At 41.2% G+C, this 27,357-nt stretch overlaps 1 protein-coding gene and 1 long non-coding RNA gene across 4 annotated transcripts in view; one reads left to right on the top strand and one right to left on the bottom strand.

Moving 5' to 3' along the window:
* LOC146260349 (uncharacterized) overlaps positions 1-9,348 on the top strand; it is a 54,022-nt gene extending 44,674 nt beyond the window's left edge. The window contains exons 2-3 of the long non-coding RNA XR_014729499.1: positions 9,017-9,078; positions 9,249-9,348. This is a non-coding gene — a long non-coding RNA (uncharacterized LOC146260349). The remainder of the gene's footprint in view (positions 1-9,016; positions 9,079-9,248) is intronic.
* On the bottom strand, positions 1,650-25,591 carry LOC146260348 (paired box protein Pax-2a). 3 transcript variants are annotated; one of them, XM_084669816.1, is made up of 11 exons: positions 25,560-25,591; positions 24,161-24,349; positions 23,271-23,468; positions 19,278-19,357; positions 19,009-19,128; positions 12,527-12,702; positions 10,211-10,316; positions 7,075-7,080; positions 3,676-3,777; positions 1,984-2,070; positions 1,650-1,771 (listed from the first exon to the last, which is right to left on the bottom strand). In XM_084669816.1, the coding sequence occupies exons 1-11, from the start codon at positions 25,589-25,591 to the stop codon at positions 1,650-1,652; spliced, it is 1,218 nt and encodes a 405-aa protein (XP_084525942.1). The 3 variants fall into 3 exon arrangements, with proteins under 3 accessions (XP_084525942.1, XP_084525941.1, XP_084525943.1); XM_084669817.1 differs by having other exon boundaries at positions 1,714-1,790; positions 24,161-24,326; positions 25,546-25,591; XM_084669815.1 differs by lacking the exon at positions 7,075-7,080 and having other exon boundaries at positions 24,161-24,326; positions 25,550-25,591.
* Positions 25,592-27,357: the final 1,766 nt, after the last annotated feature.

The raw sequence follows: 27,357 nt of genomic DNA, 5'->3' as shown, positions 1-27,357 counted from the left end.
TTTAGGTTTACAGCTAAATATGCATAATGATGACCATCTGCACTGCATAGAATTTATACATATACTTTCCTAATGGACAATGTGTTTTCCTATAATACTGCTCTCAGAATGCATATGCAGGCTGTAAATAAACATTAACAAGAACTAAGTCTTTGGCAAACGCGGTAAAAAGTACATTCACTTGACAGATATGGTATGTCTGATGATGGTACCCATTGTTTTAGGTTAGAGTTAATGTAATTTCAGACTGACTAACCGGGTAAGTGACATGATGTCTAAGCAGAAACATGCAAGAAAGTTGAAATCTGAGGAAAACACATGTTTAAGGCAATCATTTACTCATTTGTTTGCCCTGTTTTTCACTGAAATCTTTGACCTGTCCTTTCAGACTTAAGATATGATGGCAATTTAAGAATTTTGTGGAAGAACAATATTGTTGATAAATTACATAACTTATGTTTTTGTTCATTGAGTGGTTGATTGCAAAAGGTGATATATCTTAATGCCAAAGACTTATGTCAACTTAAAATGTTAAATAAATGTGTTCAATATGTGAGGATAGTGCATGTTAAAACAGTAACAAAATAAAACTCCCAGGGTTTGGTGAAATAGAAAGCTAAGTTGTTCCAAAAGCATCTTGAGAGAACTCAGTGAAATTAAGGAAATGATGAAGCGACAGCATTTTAGAAATCATAAATAAGTGCCTTTCACAAGCAAAATGTTATACAGTCATTAAGTAATGGTTTAGTTATTCTTCACCAAATGGCTCTTCATACCAATACCATACAATATACTGTAAAACAATACATAAAGGCATCGTCATAGTCTGCATATACAGTTCCAGTGTTAGAAACCACCAACATAGTGCAAAATAATTAAACATAAAAGATTTTTTGTCTGATGACCTCCAGTATTCTGAGAAATAAGAAATATTACAACTAAATCCAAACTGTCAGTAGTTCAGCACAATGTATCAATAATAGAAACAAAATAAAAATCTTTAGGAATAGATTTTCTAGTTTTTAAAACCGTGTAAATAGAAGACCATGACATTTCCTTATTTCTCTATTTGCAATTCAGGTGTTATTTTTAGGCATTGTCACTTATTTTTCTTTTTTTACATCTGATTGTGTATCACAGAGAACTTGCCCTAATAATCTTCTCATGGCATCATAAAAAAAGCAATTGATTTATTCATGCTGCAAGTTTGGTTGGTTACAAATGACAGTATGAATGGGAACAAATAACCTGGCTGCAGCCCACATGTCCTCTGCATGGATCTCATGCACCACCCCTGGAATACAATAGGAGAGATGTAGAACAAGAGCTGCCACTGTAATCTTAGGACAGCATCCTTGTCGAGATCAGTCAAGAAAAGGAATGTATTGGTCCATAAAGAAGAAAAAGAGAGGGACAACCACTAAAGGGAGAGTAAAAAAAGAAAAAATCCTGGTCTTTTTTTTTTTTACCTCTGTATAATGTATATATTGTGTCATTCAGCATCTCTGATAATGTACAGTCTTTCAGATTGAAGAATATGAGTTTGACTGCAGCTCCACAGTAAGGAATCTTCCAATGATGACTTGTTTGTTGTGTGGAGTGTGTGTGACACATTGTAGAGCTGCCCTCGTTCTCGTAGAACATGCCCTTCACACTGGGGCAACATGGAGGCTGAAGCCATGGTCCTGTAGGTTTATTTGGTTTCCATGGTAACTAGTGGCGGTCATAGGCTGTGGCAGCAGTGGGGGGGGCGGAGCCTCTGGATGCGGCACTATAATAGTAAGGGGAACCTGGAAGTTAACAGAAGAACGCACCATTTCAAACAACCATACGCACACCATTACATGTTTACAGTTATATAAATATTCTAAGAAACAATTAAACCTAGACAATATATTTAAATAGGATTTTTTTTACATTGTTCTCCATGTTGAAAATGTTGCATGAAATGTTCTGCAAATTACTATCTCGTACTATACCCACTTAGTAATGCTGGATTGCTGAAGCGCCAGGCTTCGTTGTAGGTTGTGTACTGTGGATGACTGTAGGGGTTTCCCGAAAATTCACTCCCTGAAATTAAGAACCATAATTAGCAAAGGTAATGTCATGCTACTATGTAAAACCACATAACAGGCTTCCATGTCCCATTCTATGGAATTGGCTCATCTTTCTCCTGCCCTTCTTGAACGGAACACCAAAATACTAACCCGCAGGTCAACGGTTTTTGCTCCACAGAGTTTCATTGCTCAGGATGCAACTTAGACCATGTCAGTGAGTAACGCTGTTGGTCCAACACGTTTCTTTCTTTTATGAGACAATAAAGACTCGATTTTATATGAAGCTGGTGAAGAATGGCTTTCGGGTTTTACAGTGTTTGGGGGGCCTGTCAGTAAATCTTTGTGGCTGTGGGTCAGTTAAATGGAGGAGTCCACTTAACCAGGATAAAGCAGACCCCTCCATTCCCCCATCTTAGGCTTTGTGATTGTTGAAAAAATGAACAAGGAACCAAACCTGGTTTCAAACCACATTTAAAAACCCTGCAATGTTCAAATCCAAATTGTCTGTCAAGGATTCGAGCCATATCCCTAAAACCACAACCAGTGTATAGCTTCCCAACAAAAAGAAAACGTGTATGAAAAAACTGTAATGCTGTTTCTTTGAGATGATGTAGCTCAATTTGAAACATGCAGAGAAAAATGACCGCTTTCTGGTAAAATCATGGGAAAAATCATGAATGGATAAATACATTTTGATAAATATATATATATTTTTGCCTTTTTTCAACTTTATTGGACTGGGACAATTAGACATGAAATGTTGGGGGAAACAGAGGGGAAGACATACCCAAAAAGACATGTCTGAGATGGGATTGAACCCGGGATGCTGGGTCAGCGCCTCGGCCAATAAGGTCTCAGCATGAGTGTTTCTACCCGGTGAGCCCCAAGGTTCTAAGTTTTGGGTTGTAGGTTCTTGTAATCATCCAACAATTTGCTAACACAGCTGTGCACTCGATTGGAAGTCCTTTCCACATGGGTCGATCAGCTAGAAAAAAATTGTGGCAGGTGGCTGTGCTGTTTTGGTGTGTGTGCTTGTGTATGTGGACTAGAGCACGAGCACAGCATTAAAACATCTTGGTGGATGGTAGTGAAACACTATCTTTGCCCCCTCTGAGAGATACTGATTTAAATATTTACTGTTCTCCCATGCCTGTCTTCTGACCCCTAACTGTTTGCTGTGAACCTGAACTGCAGGTTAAGTAGAAAGGGGGGTGGGAGGGTGGGGTGGGGCACTGGAGCGGCTGGGCCGGAGAGACCAGCGAGGGTTGGCGCTGTTCACTGACGGCTGGAGGGAAACGCCCCAAACAGGGAAGACATCGAGCTGACAAGTAATGTCAATAGAGAGTACACCTGTTTCTGATACTTGACGAACCGACCCTTCTGGTCCAAGCAAACTCTGTGGTGATGTAGCTTTTTGGGTGGTGTCAACACAGACCGATGTCCTAACCTGTTTTGAGTGCAACCATCTCCTGACTTTACACTTAGATCTTGTGAATTTGATCAACTCCCTCGATGTACCTCACAACCCATTTGGTTTGACAAAACACGAAGGAGTTGAATAAATACCCCGTGGTAGTGTAGATATATAGATATGAAGGAAGACAGCCTTGTCACTCACCAGGAACCATTCCAGCAAGTGTTGAGGTGGGGTAACTGCCCTGGCCTGTCGGAGGGACATGAGGGGGATACCCAGGTAGGGTTGTGTTGGCCATATCCCGACCTGGAGAGAGAAAGGAAATGTTGCATGAATATAAATATGTACAATACAGTCAAAATACAGTCAAATTGTAAATGCAATGTACAGAGTAGTGTATTGTAAAGTGGACTCTGGTACAGTGTACACCCCCTTGAAAATGTAAACTCTTTCCAGTAAACAGGTCTGCCTTACACCAAAGCCTGTGTAGGGTAAATTCACACCTCATCTTTCTCTTTTGATTTGAACAAACATCTCCTACTGAGCGGTCGACAGACAATCACAGCTATTATTCTGATAAGTGTGCAGCGGCTTCTTGATCTGTCCATGGTATCACAAAACCAGTGAACAGAGTCCTCGTCTAATGACTCACAAGTTCTATACCATCAACACCAGAGAGTGTCACTCTGCCACCCCCAAGACCCTAAATGGAAAGTAAGAAAAAAAGACAAATGGCCACAAGGGAGAAAGGGAATCAAAGTACGAGGAGAAGTGTCTTCATTACGGGCATTCAGACTTGTCTAAACATAGCACGCTTTGCTGATCTTCAGTCCAGAAGCTGTCCCTCTCCTTTCTTCCTCCCTCCCTCCTCCGGTTTAGGGCCTAGGGAAGCTATAAAGCCCATCCACGCTGGCCTCTCTACAGCGCGTCACACGGGGCCAAGCGGAGGCGCTCCGTATTCAGCTCTGTAATTGGGAGTGACGGCTGGGTGTCCTCCCCTTGCCACCCGGCCTTTTTAGCTGCCGCACGTAGCCCCCGGTCTGGCCAAGGCTGGGTGGAAGCGGGCCCCCTGCTACATTATTGTCAGCATCAAGAGCCACTGTGACTCAAAGAACGAGTCAGCTCCCAATTGAGCATTAATGAGCGAGCCATTGGCCATAATACCCCATGATACCACAGAACCCAGCATCGTGTAGGCTGGAGCAGAATGCACCGTTTTCAGTTATTTCCAGTTAACGGCAGCTCGCATGGGAAATAGGCTAGCTACAGCACTGGGATAGACATAACACAGGTGCTGTGATTGGCTATTACTGTTTGAGGAAATAAATGATAAAAAGCAACATTTTCGGTGTTTGTGTTCATGTTAACTGCCTGTAAAGCTTGGCGTGTAACGTAAAATTTCATGTTGATTTTTCCCGCTGCATGAGAGGGACTCGGCTGTACTGTTTACAAAAAAAAACAAAAAGATCAAATTAAAAGTAAGCATGCCACCTCTGGGTTATGTACCTGCTAGAATAGGCTGGCTTGCATACTGGCCGTAGAGGGGGCCATGGTGGCCACTGTATGAATGGGCCGGGGCCTCTAGTGAGAGGGCAGGGTGGCAGGGCTGGAAGTCCACCAGGCCCAGGCCTGCCAGGGAGGAGGAGGAGGAGGAGGGGGTGAAAGGAGCCTTGGAGGCCTCATATGGCTCTGGCTTTACGCAGGCTGAGGATGGATGGATGAGGGCTTCTGCCGAATGGAGGAGAGATACATACAGGGCATAAGATGAGAGAATGACATGAGCATGTAGAGTACTGTATGTGCGCGGACACACGCACACACACACACAGACACACATACACACACACACACACATACATACAGTACACGCACATTCCAAGACACAGGAAAGAAGAGAAAAAATATGACTCATGGCAGTAATGATGAATTTGGATTTGTCAACAAGTATAACATGATGAATGAACACAGGAGCTGGGCTACGTTTGTAACTTACAATTCAATGCCTTTTTCCTACAAAACAAACACCTGGGCAATGATCAACTTTTTTCCTAGAGCTAGGAAATTGTTCTTGTGGTAATGCCTCGAGGAAAGAATAGTGAGGTCATGCTAAACCAGTCATCTGTAATAGGAATTAGTCAGCGACAAGCCAGTGCACATAAGTCAAAGGGAGCAGTGGGACTGGGTGGGGGTCCAACAGGGAGAAAGGGCTGTGTGTGTGTGTGGGTATTTGTGTGTATGTATGTGTGTGGTAGGGGGCAAATGGGCAGTATGCAAGGACAACAGCATAGACAAAAGAGAGACTAAGAATCCATTGTGTTTGGGACTAAGAAGGGCACAATAGCTTAGGCTCCTTAGTTTCCTGCCACCTTACGGACTGATGCTTTTGGTCACACCTCACAAGCTTGTTTAGTCTCTTTAAATAAACATAACTGGGAATGAAGCAGGTTTTAGACCGCACACTCAAGGACACAATTCGCTTGCCATCACAAAATGGTGAATGATAATGGTTCATTTGATAGCATGTTGATACAAGGTAAATAAAACAATGTAAATAGACATATTTAAAAATGTGTTTCTCATTTCCCCTACTTTGGAAATCCCAGCAACGTAGTGTAATAATGATGCAGCAAACTTGCATCATTACAATTCCTTTACTCCAATTCCAGTCATCCATCGGCCTATATATTTTGTGTTTCTGCATTGTTAAAGCTGGAGACCAGTGGGTGTTCTGTGACTGTTGCTTCATTGAAAGTCCTTCTTTCAGAGAGGGGCCCGAATGGGGGACCTCTGAGTACTGCATGATAGCCTCATTAGCTGTCTCCTAGCCATTGTTGTTTTACAACAGAAGATGTGTGTAGAGATTCCTCATTAAATAAGGGCTTCTATGTAACAGCTACATTCACTGACAGGCCTCTTAGATTGAACGCCAGCAAATAAAAACTATTTTTTCTCCTGCCCTCTTTTTCCCTCCACTCTGCACACAAATCATATTCAAAGATTAATTTGGGTGGTTTGTATTCATGACAAGGGCCTGTTGAATTCTGTCTTCATTTGGGAAATGAGGCCTTTGAGGAGTGGAGCATCCTTTGAACTTTTCAATAGATAAAAAATTTGAAACTAGAAATTTGAAATCCCTAGTGTTTGTTTAAGCCGTTTTGGTAAGCCATGATGTATTATTATTTGGCTATAATTAAGCTACACTAATCTTAAAATAAACATCCAACACTACCATAGACTTCAAACCAACTACCAGAGGACTACCTTTTCACATTCAGAGCTTTGTATTTGCACAATCATCATCTGAATGAAAAATTGTATAGAGGTCCTTTACATAAACATATCCACTTAGAGCACTTTCCCAATGTACTGCATGAGCTGCGTTCAAGATCACTGAACATAGAGACTAACAGTGTGATATTGCAGATAGTCCAAAACACAGCCCTATAAACCGAACCTGTCAAATCCTGATTACATCACTGAAATACAGTTACAGTACAGCCCCACAAGCATCTTTACCACCCGCAACAACGTGAGGAGGAACTTGGCCATGAAGTTATTTTCACAATAATGAACAAATCAGTATTTACCTCAGTTTTCTCAAACCACTGACTGGAAACACAGTTGACCTTCTTTTTATCTGGCACAGCAGGAAAGTCATTTGCGAATGACTCTTTTGGTAGCAAGAGTATTAAATTTACCATGACAGGGACACCTTCATGTTTGCTACAACAACAACCAAAATCTTTGACCTCTATTTTCTATATGCAGAATGAAGCAATTTATCACCAGCCAAAAATCCCTGTACCCTAATTAATTACAACTAAGTAAAGAATGTTTGGAGAGCCAAATTGCTTTAATTCCCCCAACGCTTGGTGAAAGTCATTCATTATCAAATGTGTGCTCAAAGGTTAGTTTGCTTTTGTGAAAACGAAATAAGCATTAATTCCAGGGCCCAGGCCCTGGGACCCACAGGAGGAAGACAGGCCAGCAGTTTATCATCAGGCCATGCATCAGGAACCGAAGACGACTGGATGACTGTTGCTTGCTGCTCATTGGGCAGCACAAGTCTTTCTCTATACTTTTGCCCAAAGTTAACCCTTGTCCTACGTCTTTGTCTAAAGAATCTGAATGATTTTTGTAGTTAATCTTACTTTTGTTTCTAAGTGGGGTTAGAGACCTATAAGGTTTTCTCAAGTGAGGCCTCTCAAGCACCTGTTAGGATTCAGGGAGGAGGGTTGTATTTGACTCAGGGGCTTAAAGCCCTTGGAGACTCACATTAACAGGCTTAGCAGGAAATGTTCGTGAAAAGACTTCTGTGTGTGCTCACTCCAAAGCAATGCTCAAAACTCCTCGTGAAAACTCAAGGGAATTGACTCCACACTCAGAGGAATCAGAGAACCCCATCAATACAATGCTATACTGATTGCTTTTAGGAAGTACAGGATATGAAAGAACTGTAGAAATTGCTTGACAATAGAGCTTCATCATAATGACAATCTCTCCCATTTATTTTCAAAAACACACAAATGTTGACTGCTCCATTTTCCACGATTCATAATTTCACCCAACACTCACTTTTTATGAATTTTAAGCAGTCTTTATGAAGAAGATTAAGGGCCACTTGAAATGTATTTCTATAAGGAAATTCATCAAAGAAATAACTTCCCATATCAACAATAGAAATTACCACACAATATACAATTGTCCCATCCACATATTCATGAAACCCTATGGTGTTTCTTATATGGGGGTAATAGGGACTATTTAGCAGCTAATGCACCATTAATAGGAGGGAGAGGGAGAAAAAGAATGTTTTTAATGGAAGTGGTTTCTTGCCTCTGAATTCCGATGATGTGCACAATGCCTTTAAATCCCTTTCTCATTTGAGCCTGCTTTGCAGGTACTTTTGAACCCTAATAGGATAAGCAGAGGACACAAAAGATGTATATCTCTCAAGCCTTTCAGTTCACTGAGAATCCTGATCTCTGCTGGAAACCGACAGCTCATGAATCATTCATTTTTAATAGATTATGCAAATTTCAAGACACAACATCAACAAGATCAATAACTGCGGGCATTTTAATTGGTGTTGGAAAACATTTGAACGATAAACGTAATCTCCAGTTCTTTCCCCAGTAAAGACACAATTAATTTGAAATTGGATGTGGGCCTAAATGCTAAAGATGATCTGGTACTTTTTGCATGGCTTGAATTTTTGGGGGCTGAGTTCAGCGCCGTCAAGTAGGATATAATGCTCAGCCATTTGTGAAACCACACACCTGAACACAACTCATAGACACTAATGGAAAACCAAGCCAACCATCAACCAAGTAATAAGTGCAAGCCAAATCCTGGTAGTTTAGTCTCGATGCTATCCCTCTGATCAAAAATTATAGGTATATAATTTATACGATGCAAGAGGGTATGGTAAATTTATAATTTGCACATAACTGAAACTCAACACTGTAAATATATATATTATTTAACACATCATTGTGTGTTTAACCCAATGTTCTTTCTCCTGTTTGTCCTTCCACCCCCAAAGAGCAAGGAGGCACACCTTCTCTGGGCCCCTCAGTGGAGACTTCCAGCCTCTAAAGCCTCCAGGTGAAAACAAAGCCACCTGCCTACAGTGACCCAGCCTAACCGGGCCTGCTTTCATACCTCCACGGGGGCACAAAGGACAAGCACACACCTTTCTTCTCACGAGGCCTGACTTACAGGGAAAATCTACCTCCTCGTATTAATGGGAAAATGGCCCTTTCTTTTCTCATAAGGCTGTCCGGCTATCATTTGCAAGGGGGGCCACTGCAGTTTTCAATCACTTTGTCCTCCCCTCTACACAGAACTCATTGCCTTTGATGACTGCTGCATAATTGTATGAATTTTAATAAAAGCTCTGTGTATTAATCTTGGGGCCTGACAGTAATCGTAAACTTTCAGTAAACTTAACCTTCTTCTTGGTAATAACAGTGGCAACAATTAAACAATATTTCAATTAGCGAGGCAGTCATTAACTATGACAGGGAAAGGAGGAGAGCAAAAGAGAAGAGATGAGAGAGAGAAAAGGAGAAACTAAGAGAGAGAGAGAGAGAGAGAGAGAGAGAGAGAGAGAGAGAGAGAGAGAGAGAGAGAGAGAGAGAGAGAGAGAGAGAGAGAGAGAGAGAGAGAGAGAGAGAGGAGAGAAAATGATCACAGCAGTGTACATGCTATGGAATATTCACAAAGGCAAATTACTCATGGATCTTGAAAGTACCAAACAGAAGGCACATCTTACAAAACTCTCAATCACCAGGACCCCCCTCCTCCCTCCTGGTGACTTGTAGGACCTTGCCAGTTTAGCTCGGTAGTACACAATCATATTTCTGATGTGCTGACATCAGAGGTCCTTGTCAAACAGTGACAGAACTGCCCCCCCCCCCCCAACACTTCCCGCTTACTCAGCAAAATGAGATGAATGACGGCTGCTACAGCTTCTATCACGTTGGACCACCTTTTCAGCTCAGAGTCAAATGGAATTTCAAAGAAAAAATAATCTGCACACTTACTTTTTTTTTGGGGTTGAGTAATTGTTTTATTTTTGGGCTCAGTATTAGAATATGCCATGTGATTACACAACATATTTGGATGTTTTCTTTCCCTCCACGCCGTCTATTACAGTTTTCCCAAACAGTAATCCCCTCAGCTGAAGTTGTGGCTGGGTAGCATGATGGGCGGGCTGTATGGCACTTGATCTTACCTACAGGGTAGCTTTGTGAAACGCTGGGGCCCAGGTCTGGGTTGGTACTGGAGGGCTTTACTTCATCCAGGCCAGGGTTCAGGGTAGGGAGGGAATACTCATTAGCCTGGGGAGAGGGGAAATCAGTTTAATTATTACACAGGCAGATAACACGTAAATGAAATATCCTCCCTCCATGAATCTTCCTATATATGCCTGCATCTGAGATCTGCATGTGTGTGTGTCGATGTGTGTGTGTGTCCGCTATTTCAGGTGGCAGTTCAAGCATATCATGAATGTATTTTGGTATTGTCTGAGAGGAAGTGGGATTTTGAGATGAGTTGAAAGCCAAGGCGTCAGCTGGTCCTTTGTGCTTGACTGCAGTCCTGGCCCTGACCAGCCAAGGGAGAAAGCAGATCTGCTTTGTTACAGACACACCAGGTGGCCTTGCGAGTGGGATACCATTTACCTTTTTTTTTTTTTTGCTAACATTTTGAATAAAAAACACCCTAAAATGTCATTGCTACTTCTTATTGGCAAATACAAATACATGCTTAACTGGTACTGTACACCAGGCAGTATTGCATCATAGATTTTTTTCATTTTCATGCTGTGCAAAATCAAAGCTTTGGCGTCTAACATGGGATAGCATCTCACTTTATATTTGAGTTTGGCTCCTGAAACAACACATTTTTAAATAGGTTTTTAATTTGTAAAGTGTTTCAGACCATCGTGACAGATGTTAGCAGTTTTTTTTCAATTTTTTATGAGATCAGACTTCCGGAGTGTCTGTGTTGACAATGTTTGTCCAGATCCCAGTGTGTGTCTGAGTGGCTCAGTGGGCTCAGGTCCCACAGGGAATGCCTGTGACCCCGCTCTTGTCTGCCTCTATCGCAGATAAACTCTAATTGTCTGCTACAACTGTTCACTGGCACAATTGCGGATGTTGTCCTCTATTCTTGAAGGCTTCAGACGCCCAACAGACGTTTTATCATGCAGATAAAGGATAGAGGGGGAGAGAAGACCCCCCTAAAAAGATAGATTTGAAAAGGATGACCAAATGGCTAGCAGAAGTGTGGGCGGGGTGAATCCATTGAGTTTTGCATCTCCAGAATGGGTTTTTAATGCCCCTCTACAGAACCCAGACATTGGCTAATAGGGACACATTTTCCAGAGTGAAGAAGGGGCAAAGAGAGGGAGATCCATGAAAGAGAAAATGCGCTGATTAATATTGCATTAAATTAAAACTGATTTTTCTAGACTGTTGCTGGCCTGCCTTTTTTTTCCTTCTTTAACCGGTCTCTCTTTTTTCTGCCTAACCCTTTTCCCTCTTCTTTTTAATACTCTCTTTGACGCTCTTTGTGATTGCAAGTCATTTCCAATTCGTTTTGGTATTGATCTTCCAGTAGAAATCAGTTTTGTAATTAGCTGCAAATTAGGCCTTCTTCAGGAGGTGAGGGCTGTCCCACTGATTTATCACCTGTGTAATTCACTCGGATTGGAGAGAAATTAAAATGAACTCAATTAGGCAATTGCTTTTGCTTTATGGGTCCAACTTTCAAGTTTCATGTGAAATTAATAGTCTCTTGTTTTTTATGGTCTAATGAAAGTAAATAAAGGTTATACAGTGTAATAAGCCAAGAGCTTTTAATAAGAAGTAGTATATATAAATATATGTATGCAGTTTCTTGTTGTCGCTTTGGTGGGGGTGCTGTTGCTTCAGAATGCCTCTCAATTTAGCAAATTATGATGGATAGATGGAGGAGCTTGTGGTTTTAACATCGAAAAGAAGGAGCAGCGAAAGGCCTGGATTGTTAAATGGAACAAATGCTTCTTTCTCTTAATTAGCTAATTCAAGTCAGCAAACCATTCAAATGGTAAATATGATGATAAATGCTGCTTTTTTATTTACAGTTTCAGTCATAACACATCAAGGCCTGATAGAATTAAAGAAGTACTGGTAACTATAAAAAAATCTGGTTATTGATTTATTTCATGTTGCCTTTCTGTTACTCTCAATTATAGGGGAACCAAAGAATGTGTTTTTCATCACAAAATCAATACTGTGTGGGAGTTTGCTTTGTGATCCCTACACCATTTTACATGCTTCTCTGTATTACAGTGGAATTTTTGTTCACTATCCTACAATTTAGCACCTGTTTTGTACATTTTCAAGGCTTGTTTTTAGAAACGTGCCTACATTTGGACCATCGTATTTAAAGTAAATACTAAATCAGTTGTTTATGCAAATGAATACATTGTTTTAAATAATGTACGAATGATTAAAAAATAAGAATACATGATAACAAAATATCAGAGGAAACCAGCTTTACTAACCTGTTCTGGTTTGATGTGCTCCGATGTGGGGAAGACGTCGGGGTATGAAGGACGCTCAAATACCCGGTCCAGAGCTTCCAGCTGCTGCTGAGTGAAGGCATCGGCCCTCAGGTGTTTCCGTAAACTGTCCACACTACCCTGAGAATCACTGTTTGGGCCTGAACCATCTGAACCATCTACAAGAAGAAAGAGCAACAATCGAGAGTCTGCCCCTGGAAGCTGGCTTTCACTTGAAGCTAAATGTATTCACTCCATGGCTTGTGGTCATAAGATTATGACTGCGGGGGCTGGAGGAGGAGGAGGAGGACAAAGAAGAAGAGGGCGAGAAGGACTGCTGGATGGAAACCCAGTACTGGTTCTGTATGGACTGATTTCCAAAAGGGTTTTAATGGCTGTGGCGATTAAATGGCACTGACTACAGAGCATTACAGGTAGGGCCTGCCCCAGTCCAGGAAGTATGACCCCCCCGCAGTATTACCGCCATCATGATGTGAAAGCCCTGCTGTAATTGATGGATTACCTTCAGTGAAAATACTGTATATTCTTGTTGTGGGGCAGACCTTGTATTGTAATGAAAGTGGACGCTATTAAAGGGGCTTTTCATTCCAGGCAGTGGATTTCCTTTTTTTTTACCACTTCCACTCCTCCTCCACCCCTTCACCCCCCCCCCCCCTCTCCTCTGACTGCATTCATGGAAATCAAGAGCTGCGATATTTTAATACACCATTTTCCCTTCACAATTTAATACTGCTTTAGTTCTCGGAGCGGTGCTTCACTTGGTAATGGAGGTGGATACAAGGGCCGAGTAAAAAAATTGTACAGTCTAGTCCAATCATCTCTCACTGGGGAAGGGTTCTCCAAACAGAGGCGTTCTCTCGTGACTCCTGACCTGATCGCCCTTGCTGTTGGGAGAGGGATACGTTGCCTTCTTCCTTTGTCACTGTGCACAACGCTCTAAACCCTCCACAGACCCTCAGGCCCGTCTGGCCCTGCCACCCCCCCTTATCTCCCTCCCCTAACCCCCCACCCCACCCGCCCGCACTACCAGCCACTACATCCCTACACCCACCCTTCCTCCAGGCGGCCATGTTGGCAGGAGCCCCCCTCGTACCCCACTCCCTGAGCCTTGGACAGATCTCAGAAAAGCCTCTTGCTCTCTCACGAATCTGTCATTCTAAATTGGCTGCAGATTATGTTCTCTCCTCCACGGGATGGCGGTGATATATGATATGCAAGGCCCCTATTGATTGCCTGGTCTGGTGGCAAGGGCTGAAATGAACTTGAAATGAACATCATGCCTCAACTCATTGTGCGTATAATACTCTACTTAATCCCACATTTTTCTCTGCCACGGAATTCAATTGATCAATCATGTCTCAGTGATACTACCATTTCAGAGGGTTATTGCCATTCCATTCTTACTGCTTGACCTTTTTTCCAACGACTGAGGCCAGAGGATGAACCTCATTCCCAGAAGAACAAAACATATCAAGGGCTTTATAAGACACTTGGTGAGTGTGTGTGTGTGTGCATGCGTGTATGTGTGTGTGCATGGCGACAGGATATTCACGTGGGCAATAGTGTGGAAGTGGATGCATTCATAGTAGTCCTCAGTAACAATATCCTAAAGGACTACAAACAGATGTACAACCTGTTTTTAAGATCATCATAAACCTTAAGATCTTCTTAAACTTCTGCAACATTTCAACAGTTTTTTAAATGGTCAGTAGCAGGACAAAATAACCTGAGAAAATAAACACAGTTTACAATTGCTCCATAAAGTGAAAGTATAGAGCCCTGACCACATATTTTGAGCAGGTAAGTTGTCTGGACAGTCTAACAGGGGTCCTCTCTGCTGCTTGTCACTTTATCAAACTCAATTGTTCCCTTTGTACCCAAGCAAATAGAGTCATTAATTACTTTCCGTCAGCCTGCCGGGGTAGCAAACATGATCAATACCTCCACATTTGTCATTCAACATGATGGAACACACTTCCCACACACAAGACAAACCATCCCAGGTCAACCTACACACGATCTCTCCCACTCAACATGAAGGTGACAGACCCATTTAGATGCCTCATGATTATTTCCACTTTGCGTACATACGACACTGTTGTAATGACGGCCTAACCAATCAGCTGAACATGCAGCTTTGGGTGGTGGTGATGGGGGGTGGGGGGTGGGGGGGTGGGGGAGGTGGAGGGGGTGGAGAAGACTGGTTTCATGACATGTAGAAGGTTAACGTATCCACAACATTACTGTTCATCTCTTCAAGGTACATGAATCTGCTCGAAACATCATTAAGGTGTCTGAGCAAAACTTGTCGTCACATGTCTTCAAATACACAAAGACAGCCTACTGTCTTACCGTAAGACCTAGACCTGCACGTTTTTGCACACATCTCAACTCCACCGTTTCACGTCTTGCCTCCCTGCCTCCATTTGCTTTGTTTGTATTTTTCTCTTTACACCCCCCTGTGAAGCTGTCTTATTGATCAGTGACAGACTTGAGTGTATTCATCTTGACATCGTTCTGTATTAACACTCCCATAACGAGGGAGGCGACTTCATTAGATCAGATAACCAGCTCAAAAAAATGAGCTCCTCTCTGCGGGTTTGGCACCCCGAGGTCACGACCCCTAGCAGGGGGTCAAGCCAACGCAGAGCCTCTGACTACCAGCCAAACACTTCTGAGTGAAAACAATACAAAAGTTCAAATGAGGAGTGTGCTGGCTATGGCTGGGAACACACAGCAGCAGGCAACAACATGAATACAGTTACAAATAAATAACTGGAACATTTAAGTTTGTCATTGAGAAGCGGTGGCTAGTGTAATATCTTTGTTAGATGTCTCGGAATGTAACATGTGGAGCACTGGCATGAGGCACAAGGAGGTGAACTGGCACCTTGAGGTCAAAGTTAGCCGTTCGCTGAATAGCTTACTTTTGAAGAATCTGCTCCTTGTTGGAACAGCTTGTCTGTTACTGTATGTTCATGACTCCCTGGACACAATGATTCTATATGTTGCGGTAATCTGCCTCCATCATTTAAGGCTTGATTGCATTTTAGCCGTGATTAAATCAAATTACCACTCATTTGAATTAAATTGGTAGAGCTCAGTTGAATGTTTTGATAATGCAAACCTGATCAAATGTTGTGTTTAGACTGTAAATGTGCTTTGTTTGGTCTAAATTAATTCCCACATCTACTGAAACAGTGCAACAAAGAATAATGACAATAAATAATTTGAATTAAGTCAGCTCGCAGAGAAATTGTATGGGGAAAGACAGCAACATTGTCAAGGCAACATTTGCTGTGATTTTCCTGGGATTATTTAAGCGCTTTATTCATTTCATTTGGCACTGCAGTTCAGTGCTACAAGCCTTCCTGACTACAGGATGTTGTGACATGAGTTCCTCAGTGAGCTCCCCCTCTTCCCAAAACAGATGCCAAAACACAGAAATGCAGTGTACCCCCATCCTGCTCCAATCCATCTCTCATCTGTGCTTTCAGCACACTGCTCATGACGCTTCAGCATTGAGAAATAATTAATTCACCAGTTACTGAAGCACAGAATCACATTCATCCCCGGTGCCACTGACTGTTATTGTTTCCCTTTGAAATCTATGACGATCCCTTATCATCAAATTTCTCCTTTGGTGTTTCTCACATTACTCTAGCAGAAACCTCAGACAAAGCAGGAAGTATTTAGCATGGTTGAAATTAAGAATCCTCTACAATTCTCATTGTGCAAATTGTGGGTGATGTTGAATGGCTGGTTGAAATGACTTGAAATAAAAGAGTGCACCCTTCATGACTTATCATTCTCTCCGCTGGCCATAACATATCTCAATAATCTACAACATATCTTCGCAAGTCATTATTTCTCCATAAAGCCCAGTATTACACTGTAGATTGTATTATCATCTATAAACCATTTTAAAGTACAGGATGTTTTAGTGTGTCATTGCAACATCCCATATAACCTTTTCTAGACCCAATGCACAAATATACGGTATGTCCCCAGTCCTAATAATTCCTTCCTTTTTTATCTGGTAATATGGTACACCAGTACATAGTTACTGAGCATTCTGATAGGTTAAAAGGTATTTCACATATCTGTAAAACATTTCCTTTAGCTTTTTTTCTCTACTAATAGACAGGAATATTAGGCGCTATTTTCTTTGTCTTTTCTGTCTTGACTGAGAGAGTAGAAAGGGGTGGGGGTGGAGGGTACAAGCGAGACCGGGGGAACTTGGCTGTTAATTTGTGGGGTAATAGCTTTTCTCTGCGGAATGGCAAATTCTCATATATGTCACTTTGTTAAGAGTGCGGACAGCCATGGTCACCGAAGACACAATCTCGAGAGGTCTCTCTCCCCACTCCACTGGCAACAATGGCTGCCAAGTGTAACATGCTACTTTTAATTTGCAATAACACATGACAATGGGAGATTAATGGTTCTTATGACACCTGCGTCCCTGAAGCTCCTCTTTCCCAAGACCCGGTGTACATAACGTGTGTCACAGTACATTATCTGAACATCCTTCTTGTAATGGGGATCTTTTTCTTCTTTAAGGGCACTGCAGACTTGGAACTTAGCTGCTATTTTCCCTCTTGGCTGTGGGCCACAGAGAGGCCTAAAACAAATACACAACAGTAGACTACACCAATCAATCCATTTTACTGCTGTGTTGTACACAGTTCAGTTGAACCTGTGCTTGGATTTGTTGTGTTATTTTTTTGCTCATGTGTTTAACCCACGATAATGATTCCCTGTGCTGTAATCATAATGAGACTTACCAAGTTAAATAGGGTTCAGGCATTCTAAAGCTGCAGGGCTATGAGGATATTATTCATTTAATTTATTTTTCGCCCTATACCTCCACAAAAATACGTTTAAATACCTCAAAGCTTTAACTTAGGGTCAAACAACTCAATAATGAAAGGTAAAGGAAAAAAACAGTACTACAGTTATGGTGAATGCGGTAATTAATTGTAAGGTTGCATACATTTGGATTTAGTTCATACATTTAGGAAATGAGAACATCTCACAATGTCCTCCACAGTATAACGTCACACCTGCATTACTCTTGGTTCACAAACAGTGGCTTGTGGCAAAGCATTGTTTTTGAAGCCCTGTTTTGATGAGGTGTATGGGACTGAGGCCCTGGGCTCTATCTTTTAGAGAGATTGAGTATTCCATAGTCTGTGGTTCCAGGTGGGTACTATCTGACTGGGTCTGGGGAGGGAGTATATAAGAACCACAGCCACCCCCCTCCCCACCACACTACCACACACACACACGCACACACCCACACACACAACCTGCTCCCCGCTCCTTCATCGTAATGCTGGCTGGGCACTTAAATCACAGAAATGGCAGCACATCAGGAGGATCATTTGAGACTGGATAGCACTAGAAACATGGGCTGTCACCTAGCGGACCTCAAAAAACTGACTAGCTCGCTTGGACCGTATTCTTCTCCATGCCCTCTAATACCTTTTTGCCCTTCAGTAGCAATCTGCATAGAAATGTCCACGTTCTATCATTCAGTGACTAGACATTACACCTTGGCTAATATGAGAGGGGCTCTAGAATGTCTGAAAATGAACTCTTGAAAATGTCAGACGTTTGCATTATGCCTTAGCGATTGCATCTCTTACAGGCAAGGACTTGATTATGTCATTTGCCATGTCCACGTCATGCTGGTTTTTATATCTTCGCCAGGAAATCTACCTTTGACACATCATTAGTCATCCTCCCTCCCTGCGCACACATAAAACATCGACTCCACTCAACATCGCAGAAGCCCTGTGCTTCCCACAAATGCCAGAACAAAGAAAATGCTACTCTATGCAAACCTCTATCGTGTGCTGATTAGCTTCTTCCCTAAGTACTGCAAATATAAGGCTCTCATTCCCAGCCCAGTTTGACATAACTGCCCTTTTCCGAGGCCCGACCGGCTCGTATAGTACATTCCTCTTTACACAGCTGGGCTGGAGAATGCTTCTGCGTGGCCATTTTCACCAGATGCTTATGCAGTGACATTAGAAAGCCTATTGCTTACAGAACCAATAATCTTTATAGCCCCGGGCCTCCACTATCTACTAACCTAGCCTTTCAGAGGCAGCGCATTAGGATTTCTGTCGAAACATCTTGGATGGTGGTAGTGCTTCCTTGACTGACCTGGGTGGTTGGCTACATCATCTTGACATGTAATTATCTAAGGCCCCTTAATCACTTCAACAAAGATTAATTGCAGGAGACAACTGCGGAGGTCATGTCTTCAAATCAAAAAAGCTCCTCTCCTCATTGACACACTAGTGTAACAATGTCAAATTTAGCATTTGTGGCTAAAATGATCAACCTACCTCGGCTTTATGGAAGGTTTTATGGAATCAGATAACTTTATTCTGCTTTTGTTGGTGTGTAAATACAACACAACATTTGACACTTTTTCAATGTATTTTTCTTACCTTCATCTCGTTTCCTCTTTTCACCATTCGATCTGGGAATACCCAGAATGCCGTTGATGGAGTATGACCCAACAGGGTCGTTGGAAGCGCTGGTTACAGGCGGGGATGCTGTACTTGGTACTGAAAGAGAGAAACAGTGGACTCACATTTACCTTTGAGACGATGCACATTATTCCAGGTAACAATTTAGAGTAATACGAATGATTTCAGATGTGGCGCAGTGGGAATAATAGCTAAGACTGAGGCAATGCAAGGAGCAGACACCTTACCTATGGTGTGGCCTGGTGTCGATAGAGATGTTCCATCTGGAGATGGATGGAAGGGCTGCTGGACTTTAGTTCTGATGATCCTGCACAATGAAGAAAGGCAGATGTGAGAGGTGCTCTGGATTTGACTGACCTTCTTCCATGAAAGCTTTGGTTTCATTTTGCAGGCATTAATAGGCAAAATACCATGTTTATAATTATTCAGACTGTACATATAAGGGGGCCACAACAGGGGGCTGGGTCATTGTTTGTGTTATTACTGTGAACTTGCCCCGTACTGGCACTGATAATAATTAAGATACATGATGAAGAGAATGTAAAATCCATTTTGGGCTTTTACGTGTGAGTAAGAGATCTTGTGAGGATCGAGCCAAGTACGGTTGCTGATGAAAATACTGGCAAAGGTTTAATAATAAACCTACGCTACCTTTAAGGTAAGATACAGAGAAAAGTCTTCATTGCACTTTTGGTCCAAGTGATCTTGCAAACAAAGCATGAAATCACATCAATTCACCTCAATGATCAGCTTCACTGACTCTACCTGGCCCACACTAATCAGCTCTCTCTCTTTCCCTCCCTCCCTCCCTCCCTCCCTCCCTCCCTCCCTCCCTCCCTCCCTCCCTCCCTCCCTCCCTCCCTCCCTCCCTCCCTCCCTCCCTCCCTCCCTCCCTCCCTCCCTCCCTCCCTCCCTCCTTCCCTCCCTCCCTCCCTCCCTCCCTCCCTCCCTCCCTCCCTCCCTCCCTCCCTCCCTCCCTCCCTCCGTCTCTGAATGGGGTTTATAGGGGTATCTGAGAGTACTGGCCCTTTGCTTCTCAGATCAAACATCTCTGTAGAGCCAGCAGCCCCAAGTGCCAATGTGGATGAGGTTGTATTGATTGGGGCTTGGGGAGAAAAAGTTGGGGATTAGTCACACAGGCAAACAGATGCAAATAGAAAGCTATAAATTATATGTGACAGGAAAGCAATAGTTCCTTATTGCCTTGCACAAGCTTACGCCAGCATTAGATTCCTTTAATCTGAGTGGCATTTGGGGAAAAAGGGAGCTGTCACAATAATTTGTAAACTTTAAAACTATTCATCATGTTTGGCACGGGACCTATTTTAGAACATAGCATTTAAGGTTGACTAAGGACTATGCTGTAGTGCACACCTCCCTTGGGACTCTGCTTTATTTCACAACACAGCACTGACGTGGAAGGATGATGTGGAATGATTTTTTTCATGACATTTTTCAGACATAAAAGGGTTTGTACTATAGAAAAAGAGCTAAGATATCAAAGGATGCAGTACAGTACAACGACAACCTGGGTGGATTGACAAAAATATGGTAAATGGTAACAAGGTGAATATGAAAATGTCCACGGCTCTCAAGCTCTTTTTAGAACCAAGTAGCCTGAATACAATACCTTTCATAGACAACATATTTATGTTTGATTCCTTTTTTATCCCTTTCTTCATAACAGTTGTCCCCATTGCTTGTATGTTCAACATAAATTCCAATACTTTATTTTGGATCCATGTTCTCAATATTGGAAAAGCAATTTGGTAGAATGAATTAATGACTTGGATGTTGCTGAAAATCTCCCTGAAGAAATATTAAAATTGCTTTACTTCTGAATCAATATTATTGAGCGCCATTGAGGACCTTTTTTATGTCTACTTGTGGCTACCATTTCTTGTTGGTAATTCCTTGCGGTGGCCCAAGCATAGTGTACGGCATCTCTGTAACATTTAATAATGCATGCAGGGGGAGAAGTGTTTAAAGCTGGAACATCCTCTTTTGTCAACAGGCCCTGGGTCAGAGTCTCACTGTCTGCTGTAGCAGCAGCGGTCCTACCCTTTGTCTGAGCTGTGTGTTGGAGCAGAGACCCATGTGTTCTCCTGTTCATAGACAAGAGCCCCATTCTACAGTTGCAACTTGTAAGCCAATGCTTGCCCGTTTTTGGGCTTAATTTCTATATTTTGAACTGTCCAAATGCACACTTTAATGAGCATTGTATAACAAAACTACCACTGGCATGTGCATTTGAGGTGAAAAAAAAGATATATTGAATACTAATCCTTGTGTGTGCATAGCTAAAACTAAGATTTTATTTGGATTTCCTTCAAGTCTTATACCCAATTTAAATGCAATGGCAATGTCAACAGATCAGTGAAAGTATACTATTTGAGTAACTAGCAATGAGTCAAAGTCAGCCTAACAGTACGTTTGCGCATGCGTGCGAGTGTGTGTGTTTGCAATTCTGTTCCAGTGAGGCAATAATAAGGTGGTTAAGATTTTAAATCCTACAATTCATCCGCTAAAAGGTTACTTTATAAAGGGAAATATTCTATTTTATTCAATTAAAGACTGTTGAAGTAGTTCTCATCTTTGGGTAATAGAATTACATTTCTTTGTGTTCACTATTTAATTTCCTACATAAACAAAGACACATAGGGTATCCAGTCCAAAATACCTCGCTTGAATTTAATTAGAATTGAAAAACTTTAAAGGGGTATTTTAATTATATTAATGTACATTCCGAATTTATCACATACATGTGTCTAAGCCTGCTTAAATGGGCCTTTTTAAGCAATCACGAACCATGAAATGAATTTTGCTTCAGCCTTTCTCTATTTAAAAGATGTCTTGTGTGAAGCTGTCCATGCTCTCCCGTCAGCTCATTAAAATGTAATGCTGATGCTGGCTCTATGGAACAGTGCCTCTTAACCAAAGTTCATCACCGGGGATCTCTGGCAGGGGGGCCAGGGAGACAGGCTGGGGGGTGGATGGGGCTCTTTCTCTCCCTCCCTCACTGCTATGCTCATAATCAGAATACTCAAGTATTCTTAGTAGAGATATTTACACTATTACTGCAAATCTCATGTCAAGGTCTATGTCACAAGTCACCATGGCATTAATCCTTTCATGCCAACACTGATGGTAACTCTTTAACAAGAATAGGATGTAAATGACAGGTGGACCACAAAGAAAAGGTTACAGCATTTAAGAATTCTTATACAATTATACTCTACCATAATTCATGCTAGATTGGCTTAATCGACAAATTATTATTGTGTTCTTATGCCCATTCCATGTAGCCTATTAAATAATAACTGAATTGGCTAAGTAGGGCACAATGCAACCACAAATTAAAATTAAAATGAGTAATCAATTTATTAATATGTATAATTTTAAGTAATGCTGATCAACAACACAAAACAGGCTAAAATAATTTGTATACATTATTTGGTTATGTAAAAGGACACAGCATATCTCTTCATAATTGTTTTACTGTAGGCTATAGTTATATCCTTTTTTTTTTCTTCTTTTTTTTACAAAAAAACTTTTTCAGTGTGCAATTCAGTTTGTTAAATGCTGTCTCAAACACTCAGATGTGCTATTGAAAATAGGCTACCCCCCAGTGCCAAGGGAACCGGTCACCGAATATTGATCGGTTTTCATCTAGACAGATTCACTCAGTGCTAGATGTACTGCTGATTGTTGAGGGAGTTTGGACTAAAAGATTGAATTGCACCTCTGAGACCACCCTTTACCGACAAAAAGTTGGTCAAACACTTTATACTGCTCCAAGACTGCAGGTAATAGACAATAGGCCATGTGAGAATATTGTTATGCTATATGAATTCTATTTGTTTTCTCAGACCTCTAATTAAGAACTCGGCTTTTTAGCCTATCGTGGAGCCGTAATGTGTGACATTTCAACTATGGCTAAGCTACAATATTAATTTCAGTTAAATGTATTTCGATCTCGGCGTTAATGGGCAGACACGAATAGCGATATATTTCCAAAGGGTTTGATTAGATAAGTCAATTTCATGTGAAATGTAGCCTACCTATTTTCATACTATCATCTACTTAAGTATAATGCTCTTGCGCATATACTTGGTGTTATACGGTGAAACTAATCTACACTTGTAGTTCATTAATGTGGGACATATCGCTTACAGACTGTGTTCCCACTATGCTTTCCAATCCAAGAAAACGCTACTTACCTGTTAATTGATGAAACACTTGGAACACTGTCATTGTCGCAAACACCCTCTGCTAAAAGTCTGTCTCTAATCTCCCAAGCGAACATGGTGGGATTCTGCCTCTTGTAGTCCGCTATTTTATCCACAACCTTTGGAGTTGCGACTTTTGGTTTGGATCCCCCAATAACTCCTGGTTTTATACTGCCGGTCTCGTAGTATCTGTAACAATAAGAAGAAACGTTTTGATCAAAAAACACCAGTAAAATCTTGTGGAGAATATTTCAGGCCCCCAAAACGATCTGCGCGCCTTTTGAAAGGGTTCTTCCCCCAAAAAACATTATTTTGTTGCCCATGTAGGCTGCCAGACACCCTGTTTTAAACGTGTGCCTTACCCACTTCTGCAACACAACATGTGAAGACCATATGTCGCCTTTTCGAATATTATCTCGTCGCATGGACAAACTAAATGGTTTCCAATTTTATCTTATGTGCCAAAAGGGAAACATGCAACTAGGCTATTTTCAAATGACATGCTACAAGTGTTGGTATGGCACTACTTTTGACAAACATTCCAAGTGCATAAAACAAATAGCTACCTTTTAAAATCCTTTTGATAGCTGAAAAAATATTTTAAGAACATTCAAATGTTTTGCTGACACGAATCCAAAACAATTCAGGCGTAATTTAATACAGGCTATGCCTTTTAATTCCTGAATGTATTCAGTTCATGGAACTTTTAATTATATACCCAATTTCCTTTTTGCGATGACCTGGCTAATGGCACTTAACATGCCAATTGATAACACATCCTGTCTTTAAGTGGTCACGTTTTGCTTTAGGTCAATTGTATTAACACGAATTGGAACGAACATGGTAAAATGTTGTTTCTCGAACATTTGCTTTGCCCTTACCTGCCCAGAATTTTGCTGACGCAGCCATGACTGACCCGTAGTTGCCTAGAGATGTCACAGGGCCTCACTCCTTGATGTGCAAGCTCTACGATTCTTTGCCTCACTACGTCAGGTAGGGGTCTGCCATTCACAAACACCCCGCCTAGCTGGTTCACACCTCCGTGCCCTATATGGGAGACAACAGCACAGACAGAAAACCATAACATTACATAACGGTGTAGGACATTCAATATCATCATTTAGGGCTGCAACACATGCAGCTTGCCTTTTTTTTAGATTGTCATGTTATGAAACGGAGGCTGTTTAGGTTAGATGATTTATAATTTACAACTCTGTAGCTTTAAACTTCAAAATAGTCAGTGGCCTACCTATTTTTGTGTTAAGTTGTAGGCCTACTTGATAAGGTCATTTAGCCTACAACATAATCAACTTTATTTGGTAAAATAATAAATATTTGTGTCTCAGAATATGACCTGAAATGTGTGTTTATTGGTGGGCCGATTCTGTTTTATTTTTGTCATATGTAGTAGCCTACTACTTACGCGCATTTACGTTTTAATAAATGATATACAAATGCATAAATATAGCAGCATATTACAACTTTGCTTCGACTTTAGAAATCTATAGGTCTACGCTTTTATATGTTTTATTTTTGTAACTCCCGCTCGTTTAAAGCCGAGAGGTTGGCTTGGTTATGTTTTACGCAAGCCCCTTGCTTAGGTTGGCTATAAAGTTACAGTCTTTTATTTTCCTTGCACAGTAATTGTAAATAATTAAAACAGCTTTGATTACTCATATTACATATTATTTATTAAATTAAGTATGAATAATTAAAATGAAAAATTACATATAATACGAATATGCCTATAGCGTAAACAGTTGTCTCTTAGCCTACTTTTTCAAATATGCAAAGATTGTAAATCTGTTATTTGGCCCATCATTGAATTGCTACAATAATACTGCGTCCGTAATACTGGTATGCACCTGTCACTCACGTTGAAGGATCAAATAACGCCTGTTTCAAACTCCTGTTCTTTCGATAAGTTTACACTAACCACAATTCAGCTAATTGTAGACCCTAATTACCAGGGATTTGTCCTTGTCAATGATGCAATTTAGATCAAAGTTGTGCGTCGGCCTTTATCGTAAAAAGTGTGTTATATTGAAGAAGAATTTTGAACATGTGTGTCTGCTAATTCAACATACAAAATAAACGTTGAGATTCAGAATGTTTGCGTAGGGTCGAATAAGCTTCAACTGTGCGTATTTTAAATGAACGACAGTGAATCATGCTAGGCAATCATACAACTGTTATACGCAAAAATTAATCCAAATAGTTACATTTGTCTGATGCGAACAATATATTCGAAATCTCAATAGGTTACTTACGGTGCATGGCCGAAAGGGGTCTGCTTTGCAGTGAATATCCATTGGATAGCAAAGAAAAGACAGATAATCAACTGAAGTCGCCGTCTCGCCTTCGTTAAAAAGATAAAAATGTGAAGAAATGCAATAAGTCTATTCGATGAAAGGACTTGGTTAGCCCTTCTTGCTCAACGTTTGAGAACTTCTTTCAAAAGTTGCCTTCGTTTAGCAGTCCGTACCGAAAATAAAGGCTTGGCAGGTGTAGAACATGACCCAAGCGTGTCTCAGTAATGTGAAGTGTAGCCTGTATCAGTACTTTCGAAATCTCAAATTATAAGATGTATTCTCAAAATATGACGACGAATAAACAATGCCTAGAAATGCTCCTGTGCAGTTTGTAATATTTCCTCAATCCAGGCGGCCTTGATTTGCCGGTTGCGGGAACGTTTAGATACGCATTGAAATGACAGGAGCGACATGGACACACTGTGGGAGTCTGGTAGCTTCCCTTCTTCTACAATAGGATGCGTTAGCCTGAATCTTTGGGTTGAGAATGAAGCCCCTCCGTGTGTGTGCGTTTGTAAAAGCTGCAACCCCCCTCCCCTTCCACGGACCCCCTTGCTTATATGGATGACTTGTCAGACAAAGGCAATAGATTCCAACACTTTGTGATTCGCCAACGCAACCCTGGAGCCCAAATGAGGAGGTCCCTTGGTCTGACACACCGAAAGGGGAGGGAAATAAATACGGAATTGATTTGGAGTGTAATATCAGAGTTTGGACAGTACGATGGGAACATGATATAACTATATGTTTAGAAAAAGGTTGAAATTATTGAAATTATATTAAATTATTTGGAAAGAATGGCGTTTTTATTTGATGTTGCAACTTAAAATGACATCGCAGATGAATTGTTAATAGGGGCCTACTGTAGACTACCATTTGGCCCAAGGAGTTGCTTAAGGCTTGTAATTGTATTCACACAATGGTATAAAGCATACATTGGTAAAGGCATTAGAGTTACACTAATTTATATCTGCTCATGGCTTATGTTTGATGCCACAAAAACATCTCAATGTACATGTAGTCATAATGTGGGCTAAATCTCGCATGTGTGTCCCTGTAATGTAAACAAGTGCTCATGTAAGCTTCTGTAAAATAGGCAACGCACAGTGCAAAGAGATATAGGTGCAGACTTGACAATCGGTCGTCGATGCATTGACCTTTCGTATTTTATATCGATTCTGTGATCATTACACCTTCCCTTGATATACAGCCTGCGCAGGCTGGGAGGGAATGTTGAGGTTGTAGGTGAAATTGGACTGAAGACGGCAAGTGTATCAACACTTAGCAGTGCTCCACACCTTCTGTAGATGGCGCTGCACGGTTTTGTTTGTTAAAGGCCATCTGACGGGGTGTCAAATAAGTGAATCGGTAAGGAAACCTAAAGGGGTTTTCTTGGCCTAGTGATACAATTGATTATAGCGTATTGATGTTGGGGGGGGGGGGGGGGGGGTATTCTAGGTGTGCAGTAGGCCTAACAGTCAAGAGTGCGGCTGTTATCATGTGCCAGACACTAAATCTAACTTTTAAATATTCTCGAATGCAATTTATTCCAACATATGAACTACCTATTTTAATTTTGTTGATATTATGATGTCAACATTCGGTGCATTCTGTATATCTAGAGCAAGACAAATTACTCAAATTGCTAAATTGCTGTAATAAATGTGCACTTTTATATTTATTGCTGTTTGTGGTTTGTTATAGCCGATCCTATGTTGATATGATATTCATAATTTTATCTTTTTGGTTCTCTCCTGATCAAGCTG

Source organism: Hypomesus nipponensis, chromosome 13 (genome assembly GCF_054491055.1).
Source record: "Hypomesus nipponensis isolate SF chromosome 13, ASM5449105v1, whole genome shotgun sequence".
Taxonomy (NCBI): domain Eukaryota; kingdom Metazoa; phylum Chordata; class Actinopteri; order Osmeriformes; family Osmeridae; genus Hypomesus; species Hypomesus nipponensis.
The sequence above is the reverse complement of the archived record's forward strand: the minus strand, read 5'-3'. Positions and strand labels throughout refer to the sequence as shown.